Source organism: Salmo salar, chromosome ssa20 (genome assembly GCF_905237065.1).
Source record: "Salmo salar chromosome ssa20, Ssal_v3.1, whole genome shotgun sequence".
NCBI classification, from domain to species: Eukaryota; Metazoa; Chordata; class Actinopteri; order Salmoniformes; family Salmonidae; genus Salmo; species Salmo salar.
Window position 1 is genome coordinate 43,662,985 of NC_059461.1, and position 20,906 is coordinate 43,683,890.

The window sequence follows — 20,906 nt, forward strand, 5'->3', positions numbered from 1 at the left end:
CAACCTCATGTAATGACATCAAATATCATTATAACTTAACCAATATAGATCACAGTCCGTCGTTTGGAATGGAAACAAATTAGTCATAGTTGTCAGAACAAGCACGAGCTAGCTGGATCCTATTGCCGCGTTCTAACAATAATTTGCATATTTCCTTTTGGGAACGCCTACTTTGTGATGCGTTCCATCTTCTCCCACCGGCTATTGGGTAGTGAGTAAAAACGCCAGATGGATGCTTCACATTTATACTTCCGGTGAAATATCTGTCTAATTGTTATTTATTTTTTTAATTTTTTTAATTATTTTTTGTTGTTTATTATTTATTTTATTTTTTTTATTTTTATTTTTTTATTTCTATCCATCCAAAACACTTTTGAGAGAGCTTAGGTGTGAAACTTAACAAAACTAACAAAAATCTATGCATTTGGGTTGTCTAGGGATTTAATTTGGTTAAAGTGAAACATATAGAACGGTTAATGAAACAACTCAAAAGCCACCAGATTTAGTAGCACATGAGATATTTTGGCAGTACATATCAACAAAAAAACTATTGAAAATACAGTTGCTAAAATAACTTATCTGGAGGTTAGTTGCAAAGCCTGTATCAACTTAATATATATAAAAAACAAACTGTTAGTAGTCTATTTCTGCAGTGGGAGGCCCATGTCCTCTGAGAGCATGAAATGTTATTGTTGCTTTTTTCTATAGTGGCTTAATAATACATTTTCAGAGTGGAATATATAGTAGAATATACTCTAATTGGAATCTATTCTAACAAGCCACTGTACGTGCACATGGGGAACTCGGTAACTGTGTCGTACACTATGAAACAGAAGTTACTGCTGTGATACACTACTAGGATATGGAAGATACTGCCGCTCCCAAGGACAGGACCAGGGTCCCTTACACATGGTTTATATGCGTATCAAACTATATGGTGCTTTTCGGAGCCAATCAGTAAAACAGATCCTTTACGCTTTGCTCTTCTCTGACGTCTCTGTGCCTGCATTCGCCCTGCCCGATCTGAAACGTTGACTCAGCTCTGCCGACAATACTGAGCAGCAGGATTTCTTCTGGTCCTTGGCTTGGTCGCGGGCCTTGGAGGCAAGCTCCAGGAGGGCAATGAGGAGGCCCAGGCCACACCCCAGGGCCAGCAGCATGAAGAGGCCCCTCAGGAGGTGGGCCTGGAGGGCCTGTGGGGCTTGGCCCCCGTCTGGCATACAGCTGTTGGCCCACCACTTACTCTGCAGGTACGCCAATTCCCCAGACTCACTCAGCTGCAGTATGGCCACCGTTATGTTCTTCATCATAGGGGAGCCTAGGGGTGCTGCAATGCAGTACCCTCTCATGGCAATGAGTTCACTGCTGCGGATCAGGTTGCAGTAGCGAGCCACAGCCAGGTCCAGAGACGCTGCTTCGCCAATGAAGGCGTAGTTGCCTTCCTGGGCACGTCGATTGCCCTCTTCCACAGAAGGCACACAACTCTTCTTCCTCTCCATGTGCTGGAAGATGCGTCGGTAGGTGGGGTTGTTGGAGTTTTTGAAGAAATTGAACGTGGTGCCGCCTTCCACTGTTCCATAGTCAATGACGTCCTGTCTGGCCAGCTCATCGAAGTTCATCACCGAGACGTGTTTGGTGTCGGAGCGTAGCATGGTGTTGAAGTTGCTGAAGTCCTGTCTAATTGTTACATTCACCAAAATAAGAGTTGTTGTTTTGTTATGTTATTGTATCCCACGATTAAATCGGGAGTGGACTGTGGAACTGTCTCCATCGCTTACGTTTTTACTTTCATGCGTTGGTCACACGCAATATCTCAGACCTGGACCGATTTAGTGGAACTAGGGTGAATGATTCTATTTGTCATAGATGACTTAGCTGGCAACGTCACGAAAACGATGCCCACGCTTCAATTGGGAAGAAGTCCATGAGTTGTTGTGAATCTGAATAGCCAGATAGCTACCAACAATGACGAGAAACTGCCATGCGCGGAATCATAGTGACTCGTTTCAGACAGTTTCATCTTGTTATTGATACCATGTGTTTTGCGCTGTTTTGACTGATTTCAGGTCAATGCTAATATTTCTCAAATTTGCTAGCTAAACAACAACTGTGACGATGTATTTGAGATATGTGCTCCTTGTGCAAATGTATTTGTTTTTAATAAATATTTGAGGCAAAATATAGTTATTCTTCTTTAAAAATTGGGTTAGTGGATTGCATCCAACGTTTAAGGTGCATACAGCGCCACCTACTGTACTGGAGTGTGAGGCCAGTCACAGCCTACCTCATTAAATTCTCTTCATTTGTCCTGTTCCTCTAAGAAAGTGAAATAGAGCCCTAGGCACCACTTCCCTCCCTCCCTCCCCCACCCCAACCTCTCTAACCCTTTCACACAATCTCTCCCCATCTAGGCCATACGTTCACAAAATATCAACACATGCTCCACCGTTTCCACAACTAAACACTCTTCACACAGATCTGTTTCATGTCTCCCTATCATCCACGAGGCATTCAAACCTGTGTGCCCAAACCGTAGTCTACTCCACATAACTTCCTCTCTCCTACATCCCACACTCCCCACCTCTTCCTTAACTGACTGGTGCACACAATAAAATTGCTTCCCTTACTACTAGCATCCCACTCCCTATGCCAAAGATCAAGTTATTTTGCCAGGATCAAGAACTTGACTTCCCTTCGGCCCAACGGGACCTGAATATCTACCCCCTCACTCCACTCTTGGGCCACCACATCAGCGTTCTCATTATCCTCCACACCCACATGGGTGGGAACCCAGCAAAAGCTTACCACCAATCCTATCCTCTCCAATCCCATTAACAGCACCATCTCCACAAACAAGTCTCCCCTATCCGACCTGTCCGTCTCCACGCCACTCAACACTGACTTATCAGAACAGATCACCACTCTGAGTGGTTTCACCTCCTCCACCCATCTCAAACCTATAATCATGGCCATCAACTCGGCCGCAAACATTGACACATAATCAGTTAACCGCTTACATACTCTAACATTGAAATCTGGGATATACACCCCTGCCCTACCGCTGACTGGATCCTTTGAACCATCTGTATATGTCCTTTTAAAAACGAATAAAAACGATTATCTATGTATCTCTCCATTCCCCGCCTCACGTCCTCACCCCATTCTCTCCTACTCTCAATCATATCCACATCTACACTTGGTTTCGGAAACACCCATGGAGGAATGTTCCCCAATGCAATTGCCGGCCCGATCTTGCTCTCCCCCAGTCCATATTCTACAACTTTCTGCTCAATTGTTCACCCGTACGCCCTCTGCTTACCCACTCCTCACAGGATGTCCTTTTAACTCCCTTTCAACCTCGCCAAGTACGCTAATCCAAGTTTGTCCCACCTACTCCTCAGTGGCAGTTCCCCACTATCCACCTGCAATGCCTCAACAGGTGTCGTCCTGAAGTCACCCACACACAATCTCAGGGCCCTTGACTGTATCCTATCCAGCCGCTGTAGTACCGTTTTGGCTGCCGATTCATATACAAAGCACCCATAATCCTTAAAATGACCTGATCAATGCCTGATACATACACAACAGTGTTTGTCTATCTGACCCCCAATCATATCCTGCCACTGCCCTCATGAGGTTCAGCACCTTCCTACACTTCCATGTAAGCCTCTCATCAAACCACATACCTAAATACTTATCAAACTCAGACACCCTACCTATATCAATCAAATGTATTTATAAAAGCCCTTCTTATATCAGCTGATGTCACAAAGTGCTGTACAGAAACCCAGCCTAAAACCCCAAACAGCAAGCAATGCAGGTGTAGAAGCACAGTGGCTAGGTAAAACTCCCTAGAAAGGACAGAACCTAGGAAGAAACCTAGAGAGGAACCAGGCTATGAGGGGTGGCCAGTCCTCTTCTGGCCGTGCCGGGTGGAGATTATAACAGAACATGGCCAAGATGTTCAAATTTTCATAGATGACAAGCAGGGTCCAATAATAATAATCACAGTGGTTGTCAAGGGTGCAACAGGTCAGCACCTCAGGAATAAATGTCAGTTGGCTTTTCATAGCCTATCATTGAGAGTATCTCTACCGCTCCTGCTGTCTCTAGAGAGTTGAAAACAGCAGGTCTGGGACAGGTAGCACGTCCGGTGAACAGGTCAGGGTTCCATAGCCGCAGGCAGAACAGTTGAAACTGGAGCAGCAGCATGGCCAGGTGGACTAGGGACAGCAAGGAGTCATCAGGCCAGGTAGTCCTGAGGCATGGTCCTAGGGCTCTGGTCCTCCGAGAGAGAGAGAAAGAAAGAGAGAATTAGAGAGAGCATACTTAAATTCACACAGGACACCGGATAAGACAGGATAAATACTCCAGATATAACAGACTGACCCTAGCCCCCCGACACAAACTACTGCAGCATAAATACTGGATGCTGAGACAGGAGACAGGAGACAGGCTAAGACATTTCCACATATATCCTGACTGTATATTTGCAGCCTAACATCTGTATCCTTTCTCCTAGCAAACACCAAGCAGGACTTGGCCACAGACATCCTAAACCCTAATGTTAGAGACCAATCTTCCACAGCTTCTTGAATCTTCCTCATCACATATTTCACATTCCACCTCTCTTCCATACAGCCCCATCATAAGTATACAAAGCCACACCCACTCCCTGTCCCACCTTTTTAAATATATAATCTATCATCAGGGTGAACAACACCAGACTAACCACACTTCCCTGAGGAGTATCATTGTCCACTTCAAATCACATTGACAATTCTAAGCCCACCCTCACCCGCATGACCCGATCGAACAGGAAGTTCATGACTCAGTTATAAAGACGTCCCCCAGTGCCCAATGCACTCAGCTTGATCAACAACCTATCCCTCCACATGGTATTGTAAGCTTTCTCAATGTCCAAATACACAAATCTCATCACCTCTTTAATCGTCAGGGCCTTGGCCATCTCTTTACTAACTGTCACCAGGGCATCAATGGCAGACCTCCCTCTACTGAACCCACTCTGTGCTACGCTCAACAAACCCCTAACTTCCAAGAAATACAGTACATCATCCTACTCACTATCATCTATTCCATCAGCTTACACATATTGGATGTCAACGCGATAGGCCTATAACTGCCCGGCCATCGGGATCTTTACCTGTCTTTACAAACGGCAACACCACCGCATGTTTCCACCCAGCAGGTATCACCCAGCAGGTATCACCCCAGTCCTCCACACCTAATTATACAACCCTAACACTGCTTCCAACACACTGTTCGGTGCATGCTTAAACATCACATAACACACCCTATTTTCTCCAAGAGCAGTCCACCTGCATCCCTCCAACGTCCTTGTCATCTCATACATATAAAACTCTGCATCTATAGCTTCTCCTGACTCCCCTTTTTTATTTAAAACATCTCGTTGCACCTTTAACTTTTCCCCACATCTCCTTTTGCTCTCATCACACAGGTGCTCACATCTATGAACCGCTGCAAATGCACCACAAAATATGTTATCAACAATCTAAGCCAACACAGTCTGTTTGCCCCATAGTTGCCTATAGGTTGTTTTTTTCCTTCCATTACCACCACCAACTGGACTGGAGTATGGATCAGAGACGGAAGGTCTAAATCCTACCCAATAGTCTCGTCTCCCTAAGGAAACAAAATACATAATTAAATACTACATCCCCTGAAGATTTCCCAAGCAGTTCACTTAATCTCGGCTCTTCAACCCCATTACTCCTCAAATCTTATAACAATCGCTCTCTTTCCTTCCCATATTTTTGGCACTGAAATAGAACATGTTCCCTTGGCCTCCCAAATGGCACAGCGGTCTAAGGCACTGCATTGCAGTGCAAGAGGTGTCACTATAGACCTGGGTTCGATCACGGCTGTATTACAACCGGCCGTGACCGGGAGTCCCATAGGGCGGCACACAATTGGCCCAGCGTAGAGCGAGTTAGGGGAGGGTTTGGCTGGGGGGGCTTTACTTGGCTCATCGTGCTCTAGCAACTCCTTTTGGTGGCCGGGCACCTGCAGGCTGACCTCGGTTGTCAGGTGAACCTTGTTTCCTTTCCTCTGGCTTCCGGGTTAACCGGGCGGATGTTAAGAAGCGTGGTTTGGCGGGTCATGTTTCGGAGGACGCATGACTCGACCTTCGCCTCCCGAGCCCGTTGAGGAGTTTCAGCGATGAGACAAGATCGAAATTGGGGAGAAATAAAAATGTGTTGCATTGTCTCCATCTCCTCCTGACAATGAACACCCCTCCCAGTCAGATGTTTCTTCGCCAAATTCAATGTACTATTGAGCGTTCTGGGTCCCAGTCTCAGCCGTGTGATTACATTTTCCTCCCTTCTCTCTCGGCCTGATGACCTCCCTGACCCAACCTTTTCGTATACAGGTCTCTTCCCTTTCTCCTTTACTGATTGACAATTCCATCTTAACATTAGGATGTTTAAGAGCCTGCTTGGTGATAACATCCACCTCCTCCTTCCCTTCTACTCCCACACGAGCTGGTACCCAGAGGAACATCACAAATACCCCCATCTGTCTCACCCTATATAAGCACTGAAAAACCACATACAATATATCCTGTCAAAAATGTATTTAAGCTCATCACTGCTGTACAGGAGTCAGGGCAGGTGACTACTCCGTCTGGCCTCACCACCTCCTCCCACTTTGCAGCCAAGAGTATGGCTTCAACTCCATTGTGTAAACAGATAAATTATCAGTTTCTCTTTGTGTTACTGCCACCTTAAACTCAGGATGCATCAGTGTTGTTCCTAAACAACCAACCCATAAATAGAGATCCCTGTCTATTGAGGTCATTAACAAAATTAGACTAATTGGCCAGATGGTGGCGCTATAACAAGAGATTGAAAATGCTTAATTTGACAGGTCAAGGGCCGAACACCGTTTGACCTAAAGTCATTAAATTTGGTAGATAGGTCCCTCACCTCACAAGGAACACATGTTCCAAAGGCCAGGGACCAATAAGGTTTGCCATGATGAATTTTCCATCATTTTGAATTTTGTGAAAAACACTTAAAACGCTACCAAAGATTTTTAAAACAGTTCTGTCTGTGACGGTACTCTTCTGGCACCGAATGACCGATCTGCACGAAAGTATTCACACCTCGTGACTTTTTCCACATTTTGTTGTGTTACAGGCTGAATTGAAAATTGATTAACTTTAGATTTTTTGGTCACTGGCCTACACACAATACCCCATAATGTCAAAGTGGAATTATGTTTTTTGAAATGTTTACAAAAAAAATAAAATATGAAAAGCTGAAGTGCCTTTAGTTAATAGGTATTCAACCCCTTTTTAATGGCAAGCCTAAATAAATTCAGGAGTAAACATTTGCTTAGCAAGTCACATAATGAGTTGCATGGACAATAATATTGCAATAATAGTGTTTAACATATTTTTGAATGACTACCTCATTTCTGTACCCCACACATACAATTATCTGTAAGGTCACTCAGCTGAGCATTGAATTTCAAACAGAAGTGCAACCACAAAAGCAGACTTTGATATCCTTTAGAACATGGTCAAGTTATTAATTACACTTTGTATGGTGAAGCCTAGCGGTTAAGAGCGTCGGGCCAGTAACGGAAAGGTCGCTGGTTCGAATTCTGCCATTCTGCCCTTGAGCAAGGCAGTTAACCCACAACAACAACTGCTCCCTGGGCACCGATGATGTGGACGTCGATTAAGGCAGTCCCCCACACCTCTCTAATTCAGAGGGGTTGGGTTAAATGCAGAAGACACATTTCGGTTGAATGGCAACTGACTAGGTATGCCTTTTCCCTTTCCCAATACACCCAGTCACTATAAAGATAAAGGCGTCCTTCCAAACTCAGTTGACCGAGAGGAAGGAAACCGCTCAGGGATTTCACGATGAGGTCAATGGTGATGTTAAAACAGTTGCAGAGTTTAATGGCTGTGATGGGAGGAAACTGAGGATGGATAAACAACATTGTAGTTACTCAACCATACTAAGCTAATTGACAGTGAAAAGAAGGAAGCATGTACAGAATAAAAATGTTCCAAAACATGCATCCTTTTTGCAACAAGGCACTAAAGTTATACTGAAAAGAATGTGGCCAAGCAATTCACTTTTTTTTCCCTGAATAAAAACTGTTATGGTTGTGGCAAATTCAATACAACACATTACTCTGTGCCACTCTCCATTAATTCAAGCATAGTGGTGGCTGCATCATGTTATGGGTATGCTTGTAATCATTAAGGACTGGGACTGAGTTTTTCAGGATAAAAATGTAACGTAATGGAGCTAAGCACAGGCAAAATCCTAGAGGAAAATCTGGTTCAATCTGCTCTCCATCAGACACTGGGGGAAGAATTCACCTTTCAGCAGGAAAATAACCTAAAACACAAGGACAAATCTAATCTAATAAATAATCCACTGGAGTTGCTTACCAAGAAGACAGTGAATGTTCCGGAGTGGCCGAGTTACAATTTTGACAAATCTACTGGAAAATCTATGGCAACTCCTGAAAATGGTTGTCTAGCAATGATCAACAACACATTTGACAGAACTTTAAGGATTTTGAAAAGAATAATGGGCAAATATTGCACAATCCACGTGTGGAAAGCTCTTAGAGACTTAGCCAGAAAGATTCACAGCTGTAATTGCTGCCAAAGGTGCTTCTACATAGTATTGACTCGCGTATGACTACTTATGTAAATTAGATATTTCTGTATTTCATTTTCAATACATCTGCAAAAATGTCGAAAAGCATGTTTTCACTTTCTCATTATGGGGTATTGCATGTAAATGGGCGAGAAAAATATATTTTATCCATTTTGAATTCAGGTGGTAAAACACAACAAAATGTGGAACAAGTCAAGGGGTATGAATGAATACTTTCTGAAGGCATCTATGGACAAAGGTCTCTCAAAACACAATATTTTCCAGACTTGTACCTAAAACAACATCATTCTTGGGGGTCAACATGTTTACTGTTGACCAATAATAATTCACATGGGCATGGTCTGGCACATAAATGCATATAAATCAGTCAAGGATATTCATATTGTAACAAAATGTGGTGCACATGTTGCAAACACTGTCAAGACACAACAAGAAGATTCATATCGACCCCATGGTGGCGCATGTGCACATGCAAGGGCACAGAGTGATGAAATTTGGCTAACATGCTCAGGGATGAGTCTAGCTAACCTACAAAATATCTCAGACCCCATTGGCCTGATTTTGACTAAACGTGGGTGAATGATGAGTCTTGTCATAGAGATCCATCATTTACAAAATTACACTGAGTGGCCCAACAGGGTCGCTGCATCATTCGTGGGGGACAACATGTTTACTGTTGCCTTGTTTTATATTAACTTTGTAAACTTTGTCTTATTGTGGTTATTCTCATTGATCATTTGAGCACTGACTGATACCTGTTGAGTAAATTCTGTATTGTTGCAATACAATGAATTTGTACTGTAGTGGGATAGTGGACAGTTCAGTGGAGGAAGTTTTTATGTTTTGTTTGTTTGTTTTGCTCTTGAATGTGATTTGACCTTGTTACCTTTTGGATTATAAAAGGTTCAACCAATCTAGCTGTTTTCATTAGTGGTCAGGCCGACCAATGGTCGGTCAGATACACTTGCATTGTTGGGCTATCGTATCATTATAGGCCATGACCTAAGTACTATTGCTGGGGTTCTCAAACGTTTCCTTTCTGAGGCCCACTACTTAGTTAGATGTATATTATGGTTCTTCTGTTTCATCTCTGCTTTTTCAGGGACCTAACCTAAATCTAACTAAACAACTCCCTTGGGCCCCCTAGTGAGAACCAATGCTCAATAGACATCATTTTTAGGCTTACATTTGTATTATCACTGCGCATGGCCAATTCCCAAACTAGCCTCTCCCTTCTACGACGCTTCAGTCTGCCCTCACATTCTGCGCTTGCGTATTATCAACCTAGCGGCTGCGGGGTAGGGAGAATCGGTGGGAGTTAGCTAGGTGTGTAATGGCGGCTTCGGTGTTGTTGTCTGCGGAGAACACTGGACCGACTTTTGCGGTCGGCAATTCTGGAGTGGTAGGGGCTCCCGGTATTGGAGTAGGGGCACCGGGTCCCGCGTCTTGGAATCGGTCTCTGGACAGGGCATTAGACGAAGCCTCGGCAACTGGTTGTCTCAACCTCAGCGGCAGGAAACTGAAGGAGTTCCCGAGGAGCGTCGCCAACCACGACCTCACAGACACAACTCGGGCCGGTGAGTGTGAATCGAAGCTCGTGCAGTAGAATAGATGGAAATGTTTATAATAAACCCAAACAGACACTTAAACGATGGCTGTGGGTATCTAGCTAGACAGCATAGACTCGAAAAATAAACTTGTTTTGACTTGGAGTAGCTACCCAGTTAGCCTGCTAGCTACTGTCAAGACACTGTCCGGCCAACATTAGCAAACTAGCTGACGTTAGCCAGCCAGCTAGCTAGTTAGCGTCCAGACGTCTCCAGACTGAGCAGAGTTGGTAAACACTGCTGTGAATGAGAGTTACATTTTCTGATGAACGATGTTGCTTGTTTTGGCTGCTAGCAAACTAATTAGCTAATTTAGTTAGTTAGCTTACTATTTGCTTTGCTAAATTAGCAAAGTATCGTTCAACTAGCTAAAGTATTAAGCATGTCACTATGTAACAATACTCCTGTTAATTTGGAGAGCTACTCAGCTAGCTAACGTTAGCGGTAACCTTAAGTTAGATAACTGGCTAGCTAGACCATAACGTTCGTTATTTGACGGATGGCTAGTTAGTTACCTAAGTTATTTAATTGCCAGCCTAACATTCGTCAGCTCATGTTTTCATATGGATGTAGGTAGTTACAACATGTGCATGTGTCTGCTGAAAATACATTCCCAGACGCACTCAAAACGTTATAATACGTGGCGCGAGAATTTACAGATTTGCACCCTCATGGAATGTGTAAGGACTCTTATCAAGAACCAGTTTAGTCACCATTACCTGTTTTTGTGGTTAACTCGTGGCACAGAAAATGAGGGAGGGAATACGGGGAACTATTTGTTCTTGATTGTGATACGATGTTCATTTTTGGCATGGTGCACTGCATCGTCCCTCACAGCTCATGTGCGGTGGACAGTGGTTTGAGGGACTGTGGCAGGCCTGGGGTTGGGCTTTGACACGATGTCGCACATTCCTGAACTCGCTCCAGACTGTCACTAACGGCCACTAAACACACATGGCATGTATAATATAGTTTACCCCTTTTACCCATTTCAAATTTTTTTTCTCAGTCTCCTATAGGCATAATGAATGCAATAATTAACCTCGTATGAGATTATTTTCCTCTCCCCAGGACCCTTACACAGACCCCTACCCCATACACACTTGCAGAGGTTGACTCATAACCCGAAGTCCCCTCAATTATATCCATGGGCTTTAGGGTAATTAAAGTGGAACTAACATTATTTTATCAACTTAATCTTATTAAAATATGTTCATATACACACCAAGAATAATATGACACTTAATATATATATTTTATTTTTTATTTTTTTATTTTCTGACAAGGGAGCACTTGGATATGGTCATATTCATGTTTTCATAAATTCTTACAATGTTTGGGAATTACCTATACTAAGACATTTGTGAAAATTATATAGCAATATAGAGTGGGAAAGCAGCCTTGCTTTTGGACAATGAATAGACACTGCAGTAAATAAAACCTAATAAAAACATCTTTCTGGTCCAGCACTGGAGTCTATGCAATACCTGTGCACCATAGCCAATCAAGGCTATAGTAGGCCTTTATGCAAACAAGCCATTTGCCACAGGCCTGGGATCACTGACTTTGAACTAGACTGTGTGTTTACAGGCAGTTGCAACAGCGCAACTTTAGATCATTAGAACGCATTCGCCAAAAGCCACAAAATACACCTGAATGGACTTATGCAAATACCAGGGGAGTCATCTTACATTTGACAACTTTACAGTCCTTTTGAACAAACAACCATGAAAAGGCAGGCTCTCTCCCTCAGTTATGTACATCAACAAGATAAAAAATGAATGCTAGCCAGAGCAAGGTGTGCTAAAATCTAACGAAGTAACATCAGATATACCCTTTCAAACTTTTTCAGCTAGTCCGTCAAAATTTCACTGATGAACGATGTGGAATTGTAGCCTACTTGTCCTTCTGCAGCTTGCCTGCGAATGCATGCTTGTCCCACCCAAGCCAGCTGGCTAAAGTTGTCTAGCTTGCTAGCTAGCTGCTTCCAGACACAAATGAGAGAAACCTCACTCTGACCATTTTACTCGCCCTAGCAGAGTTGGTTAGGCTGTTTACATATTATTGAGAGAGTTCATGACAAAGTATAACTTTTTTTTGCCTACGTTTACTGACACCGGTCATATTCAGCGGGTGTTGCGCGTCTGTAAATTCATCAGTTATTCTGTGCTCTGAAATTGGATTAGCGAGCTAGATAGCCAGAGTGAATTTGCAAACACAAGAGACGCTAGCTAACTGGATAAGTCTTTCAAGTTCTTGCTAGCTAACCAAATGACACTTACATCTCTAGCTGTGTATAGCCACAGAAAAACAATATGAGGGGGACAATTCAATCACTTGCCCACTCCTCCAATGACATTACATCTTCCTAGTAGCTGCAGAACCAGTCAAAAGTTTGGATACACCTACTCATTCCAGGGTTTTTCTTTATTTTTACTATTTCCTACATTATAGAATAATAGTGAAGACATCAAAACTATGAAATAACACATATGGAATCATGTAGTAACCAAAAAAGTGTTAAACAAACATATCAAAACAAATTATATTTGAGATTCTTCAAAGTAACCACGCTTTACCTTGATGAAAGCATTGTACACTCTTGGTATTCTCTCAACCATCTTCATGAATTAGTCACCTGGAATGCATTTCAATTAACAGGTGTGTCTTGTTTATTTGTGGAATTTCTTTCCTTAATGCATTTGAGCCAATCAATTGTGCTGTGACAAGGTTGGGGTGGTATACAGAAGATAGCCCTATTTGGTAAAATACCAAGTCCATAGTATGGCAAGAACAGCTCAAACAAGCAAAGAGAAACAATAGTACATCATTACTTTAAGACATAAAGGTCAGTCAATATGGAGCATTTCAAGAACTTTGAACGTTTCTTCAAGTGCAGTCGGAAGAACCATGAAGCACTATGATGACCTGGCTCTCATGAGGACCACTACAGGAAAGGAAGACCCAGAGATAAGTTCATTAGTAACCAGCCTCAGATTGGCTCCGTGTTCTTAGCTTGCTACATAAATAGATACGCTAGCCTATTAGCCACGTTATGACTGACTTGTGATCATTAACCTTGCAAGTCAGATTTAATTGATATTCCCAGCCTTAATTACATTAATCTGTTTTTGTCCAAAATATTGAGTCATTGAAACTGAAACAGTGAATCCCGAATGGAGGCAGTAAGCAATGTACCAGGCCAACTGTGATTTAGTGTACATGATGGAATGTTGAGTCAAATAGAACCTTCAGTTCCAGTCCAGTTTCGACATGGCTACTTAATTAAAGGGTTTTTCTTTATTTTTACTATTTCCTACATTGTAGAATAATAGGGAAGACATCAAAACTATGAAATAACACACATGGAATCATGTAGTAACCAAAAGTGTTACACATATCAAAATATATTATATATTTGAGATTCTTCAAAGTAGCCACCCTTTGCCTTGATGACAGCTTTGCACACGCTTGGCGTTCTCTCAACCAGCTTCACCTGGATTTTTTTCAACAGTCTTGAATGAGTTCCCACATATGCTGAGCACTTGTTGGCTGCTTTTCCTTGACTCTGCTGTCAAACTCATCCCAAACCATCTCAATTGGGTTGAGGTCGGGTGATTGTGGAGGCCAGGTCATCTGATGCAGCATCATCAATCTCCTTCTTGGTCAAATAGCCCTTACACAACCTGGAGGTGTGTTTTGGGTCATTGTCCTGATGACAAGCAAATGATAGTCCCACATAGCGCAAACCAGATGGTATGGTGTATCGCTGCAGAATGCTGTGGTAGCCATGCTGCTTAAGTGTGCCTTGAATTCTAAATAAATTACTGACAGTGTCACCAGCAAAGCACCATTACTCCTCCATGCTTCACGATAGGAACCACACATGCGGAGATCATCCATTAACCTACTCTGCTCTCACAAAGACACAAAAATCTCAAATTTGGACTCCTCAGAACAAAGGACCAATTCGCCACCGTTCTAATTGCTCGTGTTTCTTGGTGTCCTTTAGTAGTGGTTTCTTTGCAGCAATTCGACCTTGAAGGCTTGATTCACCCAGTTTCTGAACAGTTGATGTTGAGATGTGTCTTAGTGCAAGAGGCGACACTACAGTCCCTGGTTCTAATCCAGGCTGAATCAAATCCGGCCGTGATTGGGTGTCCCATAGGGCGGTGCACAATTGGCCCGGGTTTGGCCGGGGTATGCTCTCATTGTAAATAAGAATTTGATCTTAAATGACGTGCCTAGTTAAATAAAGGTAAAATATTTTTTTTTTACTCTGAAACATTTATTTGGGCTGCACTCTAAGGTGCAGTTAACTCGAATAAACTTATCCTCTGCAGCACAGGTAACTCTGGGTCTTCCATTCCTGTGGCTGTCATCATGATAGCCAGTTTCACCATAGCTCTTGATGGATTTTGCAATTGCACTTGAAGAAACGTTCAAAGTTCTTGACATTTTCCGTTTTGACTGACCTTCATGTATTAAAGTAATGATGGACTGTCATTTCTCTTTGCTTATTTGAGCTGTTCTTGCCATAATATGGACTTGGTATTTTACCAGATAGGGTCATCTTTGTACCACTCAATTTGTGAAATTTCTTTCCTTAACCTGTTATGGCTAGGGGGCAGTATTTTCACAGCCGGATAAAAAACGTACCCGATTTAGTCTGATTATTACTCCTGCCCAGAAACTAGAATATGCATATAATTATTAGCTTTGGATAGAAAACACTCCAAAGTTTCTAAAACTGTTTGAATGGTGTCTGTGAGTATAACAGAACTCATTTGGCAGGCCAAAACCTGAGAAGATTCCATGCAGGAAGTGGCCTGTCTGACAATTTCTTGCCCTTCTTGATTATCTCTATCCATTACAGAGGATCTCTGCTGTTACGTGACACTTCCTACGGCTCCCATGGGCTCTCAGAAGGCGGCAAAAAGCTGAATCGTGGCTTTGCAGGCTCTGGCTGAAAAAAAGTAGCGTGTTTGGGTAGTGGCTGGTTACAGTACTGTGAGACTCAGGCTCGTGCCCGCGTCGACAGAATGCTTTGTTTTCTTTCGTCTGTTTACCTAAACGCAGATTCTCGGTCGGAATATTATCGCTTTTTTACGAGAAAAATGGCATAAAAATTGATTTTAAACAGCGGTTGACATGCTTCGAAGTACGGTAATGGAATATTTAGAAATCTTTTGTCACGAATTGCGCCATGCTCGTGACCCTTATTTACACTTCGGATAGTGTCTTGAACGCACGAACAAAACGCCGCTATTTGGAAATAACGATGGATTATTTTGGACCAAACCAACGTTTGTTATTGAAGTAGCAGTCCTGGGAGTGCATTCTGACGAAGACAACAAAGGTAATCAAACTTTTGTAATAGTAAATCGGAGTTTGGTCAGGGCTAAACTTGGTCGGTGTCTAAATGGCTAGCCGTGATGGCTGGGCTATCTACTGAGAATATTGCAAAATGTGCTTTCACCGAAAAGCTATTTTAAAATCGGACATGTCGAGTGCATAGAGGAGTTCTGTATCTATAATTCTTAAAATAATTGTTATGCTTTTTGTGAACGTTTATCGTGAGTAATTTAGTAAATTCACCGGATGTTTGCGGGGGGTATGCTAGTTCTGAACGTCACATGCTAATTTAAAAAAGCTGGGTTTTGATATAAATATGAACTTGATTGAACAAAACATGCATGTATTGTATAACATAATGTCCTAGGGTTGTCATCTGATGAAGATCATCAAAGGTTAGTGCTGCATTTAGCTGTGGTTTTGTTTTTTGTGACATTATATGCTAGCTTGAAAAATGGGTGTCTGATTATTTCTGGCTGGGTACTCTGCTGACATAATGTAATGTTTTGCTTTCGCTGTAAAGCTTTTTTGAAATCGGACAGTGTGGTTAGATTAACGAGAGTCTTGTCTTTAAAATGTTGTAAAATAGTCATATGTTTGAAAAATTGAAGTTTTCGGATTTTAGAGGAGTTTGTATTTCGCGCCACGCCCATCATTGGATATTGGAGCAGGTGTTCCGCTAGCGGAACGTCTAGATGTAAGAGGTTAATGTTTTTGAGGCAATCAGTTGTGTTGTGACAAGGTAGAACTTTTAACAAGGCACACCTGTTAATTGAAATTAATTCCAGGTGACTACCTCATGAAGCTGGTTGAGAGAATGCCAAGAGCTGTCATCAAGGCAAAGGGTGGCAACTTTGAAGAATCTAAAATATAATTTGATTTGTTATACACTTTTTTTTAGTTGCTACATGATTCCATGTGTTATTTCAGTTTTGATGTCTAAACTATTATTCTACAACGTAAAAAATTGTTCAAATTAAGAAAAGCCCTGGAATGAGTAGGTGTGCCAACTTTTGACTGGTACTGTATTTGTAAAACCTCTTATAAAGTGTGTTTTGTAGCGTAAACTAGGAATTTTATATTTTTTACTGATATTATGATTGTCTGTCTGTCTCATATATGCAAAGTAGTTAAAACGCTGTCCATTCCACTTTTATAGCCAAAAGAGAAAACAATACCTTTTTAAAAAATCCATAAATGTATTATTCTTGTGCAATTTATATCTATAGGCTATATTTAGCGCAAAATAATTTATCTGGCATTAGTGCGTAAATCTCTAAGCTTTGGGGCCTATAACTGTGCGCATGTCAAATAGCCTACCCGCCAAATGCTTTTGGGAACAGCAGAAAAAGTGAACATCGTCCGCGTAGGAAAATAATCGGAGTTTAATTAAAAAACAGTAACACTGCGAAATGGAGAGTTGAAAATAAAGAGAAGGGAGGGCCAGAAATTGTTTGGGAAATATTTGGGAAAGTTGTAAAGGAGGAGGATGCCAGTCCCGGCTATGTTATGTGATGATTGTTAGGAGCTATACAAATTTGACAGTCACAAGACGGGGACTTCAAATAGGCCTATGGCATGTCAAGGTAACAGTAGCCTACTGTTCAGAGGTTAAATGGAAACTGAAATCTGGACACTGACTGTAGGTCTATAACCTCTCACAGCCTTAATATTAAATCCTGTAGAATGAACCATTTCTTGCAGTAAAATGATACACCAAATGTAGGTAAGATTGTGACTTGGGAACAGGAGTGTGGAAATAATATTTATTTTAGCATTTTAAGAAAATGCAAATGCGAAGTTAGTCTGTAGGGGTGCCATCTTTATCAGCATCATAAAAGCGGATAGTATTTCGACCACAAAATATGCATCGAAGCCGAATTGAAATCTTATCAGAAACTTTTTGGGTGGTTTTCACAGCTTTCTATTTCCTATTGCATTTTCTCCCCGGTCCCTAAATGTCTTTGCTCCACCAATTAAGCAGAGATGACAGGTAACTTAACCGATATCAACTAGATTGAAGCATTCATTCTATACATTTTATGACATTCTGTTGAGCAAGGGTTTATTTAGTCTTTTTAGGACAACATATAATGACGAGAAGCTGCTTGTATCTATATTACAGGCAAGTTGACTAACAAATAGCCTACCAAAATGTCAGAAATTATAAGCAGAAACGTATCTAAATCTGGGAAAATAAATCCTGCACCCCCTGTAAAAAAATTTTTTTGCCGTCGCTGACTAGCCTACAGGGCATTATCTATATTAGCAGGTTAGGGTTGGTTGTGGTCCTCAGATATAGTTAGGCTGTTGCAGATGGGTTATAAGCAATTGCGGCAGGTGCGGTTGAACATATAGCTGACCTGTGCACAACTAACTCACACTGTCTCACACGGAATGCATGTCGGGATGTATCTGGGTCAATCTTGATTGTGGAAGGACCAACGTGACCTTTAAGTTAAATTGTTTCTCTGCTGCTGTACTGGCCATCAATTTGTGGCCTGGCCATAGAGAAATCAGGAGTGATCAGTGGTGGTGTGATGTAGGTTGTTCAGTCAACCATGTTCATAAGTAACTTTGTATAAAACCTGAGGACTCGTGTAGGTTTTATCTTTTTAGCTAATGCCTAGGCCATAGCTCAGCGAGCTAACTAACATAGTATTTTGGCAGATTATCTAGGTTTAATTACTAATCGGTAACAAAATCTGGGGGTTGATAAGAGAGAGAGGATGGATTCCGGGGTAATGGAATGAAGTTAGACGATGAAGAGGAAAGATATGTTTGGTCGGCAAGGGCCATTATTTTCTCCTGAGCAGGGACCTGTACAAGAATAACTAATGGGTATCTTAGTGGAGGTGTGATGCTTGGGAGGAAGAATAACATCAATTAAAGAGGCATGATGATAGAGGATAGGGCTGGGAGAGGAAGGAGCTAACTAGCATGGCCGGCCTGGCAGCACACACACTGCTGAAAGTAGTTGAGCCCCATTCAGCAAAAACAACATGCACAGAAACACTTAACACAGTTGAAGTCGGAAGTTTACATACACCTTAGCCAAATACATTTTAATTCAGTTTTTCACAATTCCTGACACTTTATTTTAAGAATATGAAATGTCAGAATAATAGTAGAATGATTTATTTCAACTTCTATTTCTTTCATCACATTCCCAGTGGGTCAGAAGTTTACATTCACTCAATTAGTATTTGGTAGCTTTGCCTTTAAAATGTTTAACTTGGGTCAAACGTTTCGGGTAGCCTTCCACAAGCTTTCCACAATAAGTTGGGTGAATTTTGGCCCATTCCTCCTGACAGAGCTGGTGTAACTGAGTCAGGTTTGTAGGCCTCCTTGCTCGCACACGCTTTTTCAGTTCTGTCTTCAAATTTTCTATGGGATTGAGGTCAGGGCTTTGTGATGGCCACTCCAATACCTTGACTTTGTTGTCCTTAAGCCATTTTGCCACAACTTTGGAAGTATGCTTTGGGTCACTGTCCATTTGGCAGACCCATTTGCGACCAAGCTTTAACTTCCTGACTGATGTCTTGAGATGTTGCTTCAATATATCCACATAATTTTCCTTTCCTCATGATGCCATCTATTTTGTGAAGTGCACCAGTCCCTCCTGCGGCATAGCACCCCCACAACATGATGCTGCCACCCCCGTGCTTCATGGTTGGGATGGTGTTCTTCGGCTTGCTAGCATCCCCCTTTTTTCTCCAAACATAACGATGGTCATTATGACCAAACAGTTATGTTTTTGTTTGGTCAGACCAGAGGAAATTTCTCCAAAAAGTACGATCTTTGTCCCCATGTGCAGTTGCAAACCGTAGTCTGGCTTTTTTATGGCTGTTTTGGAGCAGTGGCTTCTTCCTTGCTGAGCGGTCTTTCAGGTTATGTTGATATAGGACTCGTTTTACTGTGGATATAGATACTTTTGTACCTGTTTCCTCTAGCATCTTCACAAGGTCCTTTGCTGTTGTTCTGGGATTGATTTGCGCTTTTCGCACAAAGGTACGTTAATCTCTAGGAGACAGAACGCGTCTCCGTCCTGAGCGGTATGACGGCTGAGTGGCCCCATGGTGTTTATACTTGTGTACTATTGTTTGTACAGATGAACGTGGTACCTTAAGGTGTTTGGAAATTGCTCCCAAGGATGAACCAGACTTGTGGAGGTTTACAATTGTTTTTCTGAGCAAAGAGGCACAGAGTTTGAAGGTCAGCCTTGAAATACATCGTTACACCTCCAGTTGACTCAAATGATGTCAATTAGCCTATCAGAACTTCTAAAGCCATGACATAATTTTCTGTAATTTTCCAAGCTGTTTAAAACCTCTTACATCTAGACGTTCCGCTAGCGGAACACCTGCTCCAATATCCAATGATGGGCGTGGCGCGAAATACAAACTTTCACAGCATTTTAAAGACAAGACTCTCCTTTATCTAACCACACTGTCCGATTTCAAAAAGGCTTTACAGCGAAAGCAAAACATTAGATTATGTCAGCAGAGTACCCAGCCAGAAATAAACAGACACCCATTTTTCAAGCTAGCATATATCACAAAAAACAAAACCACAGCTAAATGCAGCACTAACCTTTGATGATCTTCATCAGATGACACTCCTAGGACATTATGTTATACAATACATGCATGTTTTGTTCAATCAAGTTCATATTTATATCAAAAACCAGCTTTTTACATTAGCATGTGACGTTCAGAACTAGCATTCCCACCGGACACTTCCGGTGAATTTACTAAATTACTCACGATTAACGTTCACAAAATACATAACAATTATTTTAAGAATTATAGGTACAGAACTCCTTTATGCAATCGCGGTGTCCGATTTTAAAATAGCTTTTCGGTGAAAGCACATTTTGCAATATTCTGAGTAGATAGCTCGCCATCACGGGCTAGCTATTTTGACACCCACCAAGTTTGGTACTCACCAAACTCAGATTTACTATAAGAAAAATTGGATTACCTTTGCTGTTCTTCGTCAGAATGCACTCCCAGGACTTCTACTTCAATATCAAATGTTGGTTTGGTTCCAAATAATCCATAGTTATATCCAAATAGCGGCGTTTTGTTGTGCGTTCAAGACACTATCCGAAGGGTAACGAAGGGGGACGCGCCCGGCGCGATTCGTGACAATAAAATTCAAAATATTCCATTACCGTACTTCGAAGCATGTCAAACGCTGTTTAAAATCGAGTTTTCTCATAAAAAAAGCGATAATATTCCGACCGGGAGTT

The 20,906-nt window shown here is 41.9% G+C and overlaps 2 protein-coding genes across 11 annotated transcripts in view; one reads left to right on the forward strand and one right to left on the reverse strand.

Annotated features, from left to right (window-relative positions):
* Positions 1–423: 423 nt before the first annotated feature.
* On the reverse strand, positions 424–1,948 carry LOC106580645 (probable glutamate receptor). Its single transcript, XM_014161924.2, has one exon. The coding sequence runs from the start codon at positions 1,650–1,652 to the stop codon at positions 972–974; it is 681 nt and encodes a 226-aa protein (XP_014017399.1). The 5' UTR covers positions 1,653–1,948; the 3' UTR covers positions 424–971.
* An 8,014-nt stretch (positions 1,949–9,962) lies between these two features.
* lrch3 (leucine-rich repeats and calponin homology (CH) domain containing 3) overlaps positions 9,963–20,906 on the forward strand; it is a 94,628-nt gene continuing 83,684 nt past the window's right edge. For 8 of the 10 annotated variants that reach the window (XM_014161925.2, XM_014161926.2, XM_014161930.2 and 5 more), the window contains exon 1: positions 9,964–10,267. In XM_014161925.2, the coding sequence (XP_014017400.1) occupies positions 10,024–10,267 (244 nt within the window). In that variant the 5' untranslated portion in view covers positions 9,964–10,023. Of the gene's footprint in view, positions 10,268–20,906 lie in introns of all 10 variants that reach the window. The other 2 variants (XR_001322928.2, XM_014161934.2) reach the window with 2 other exon arrangements.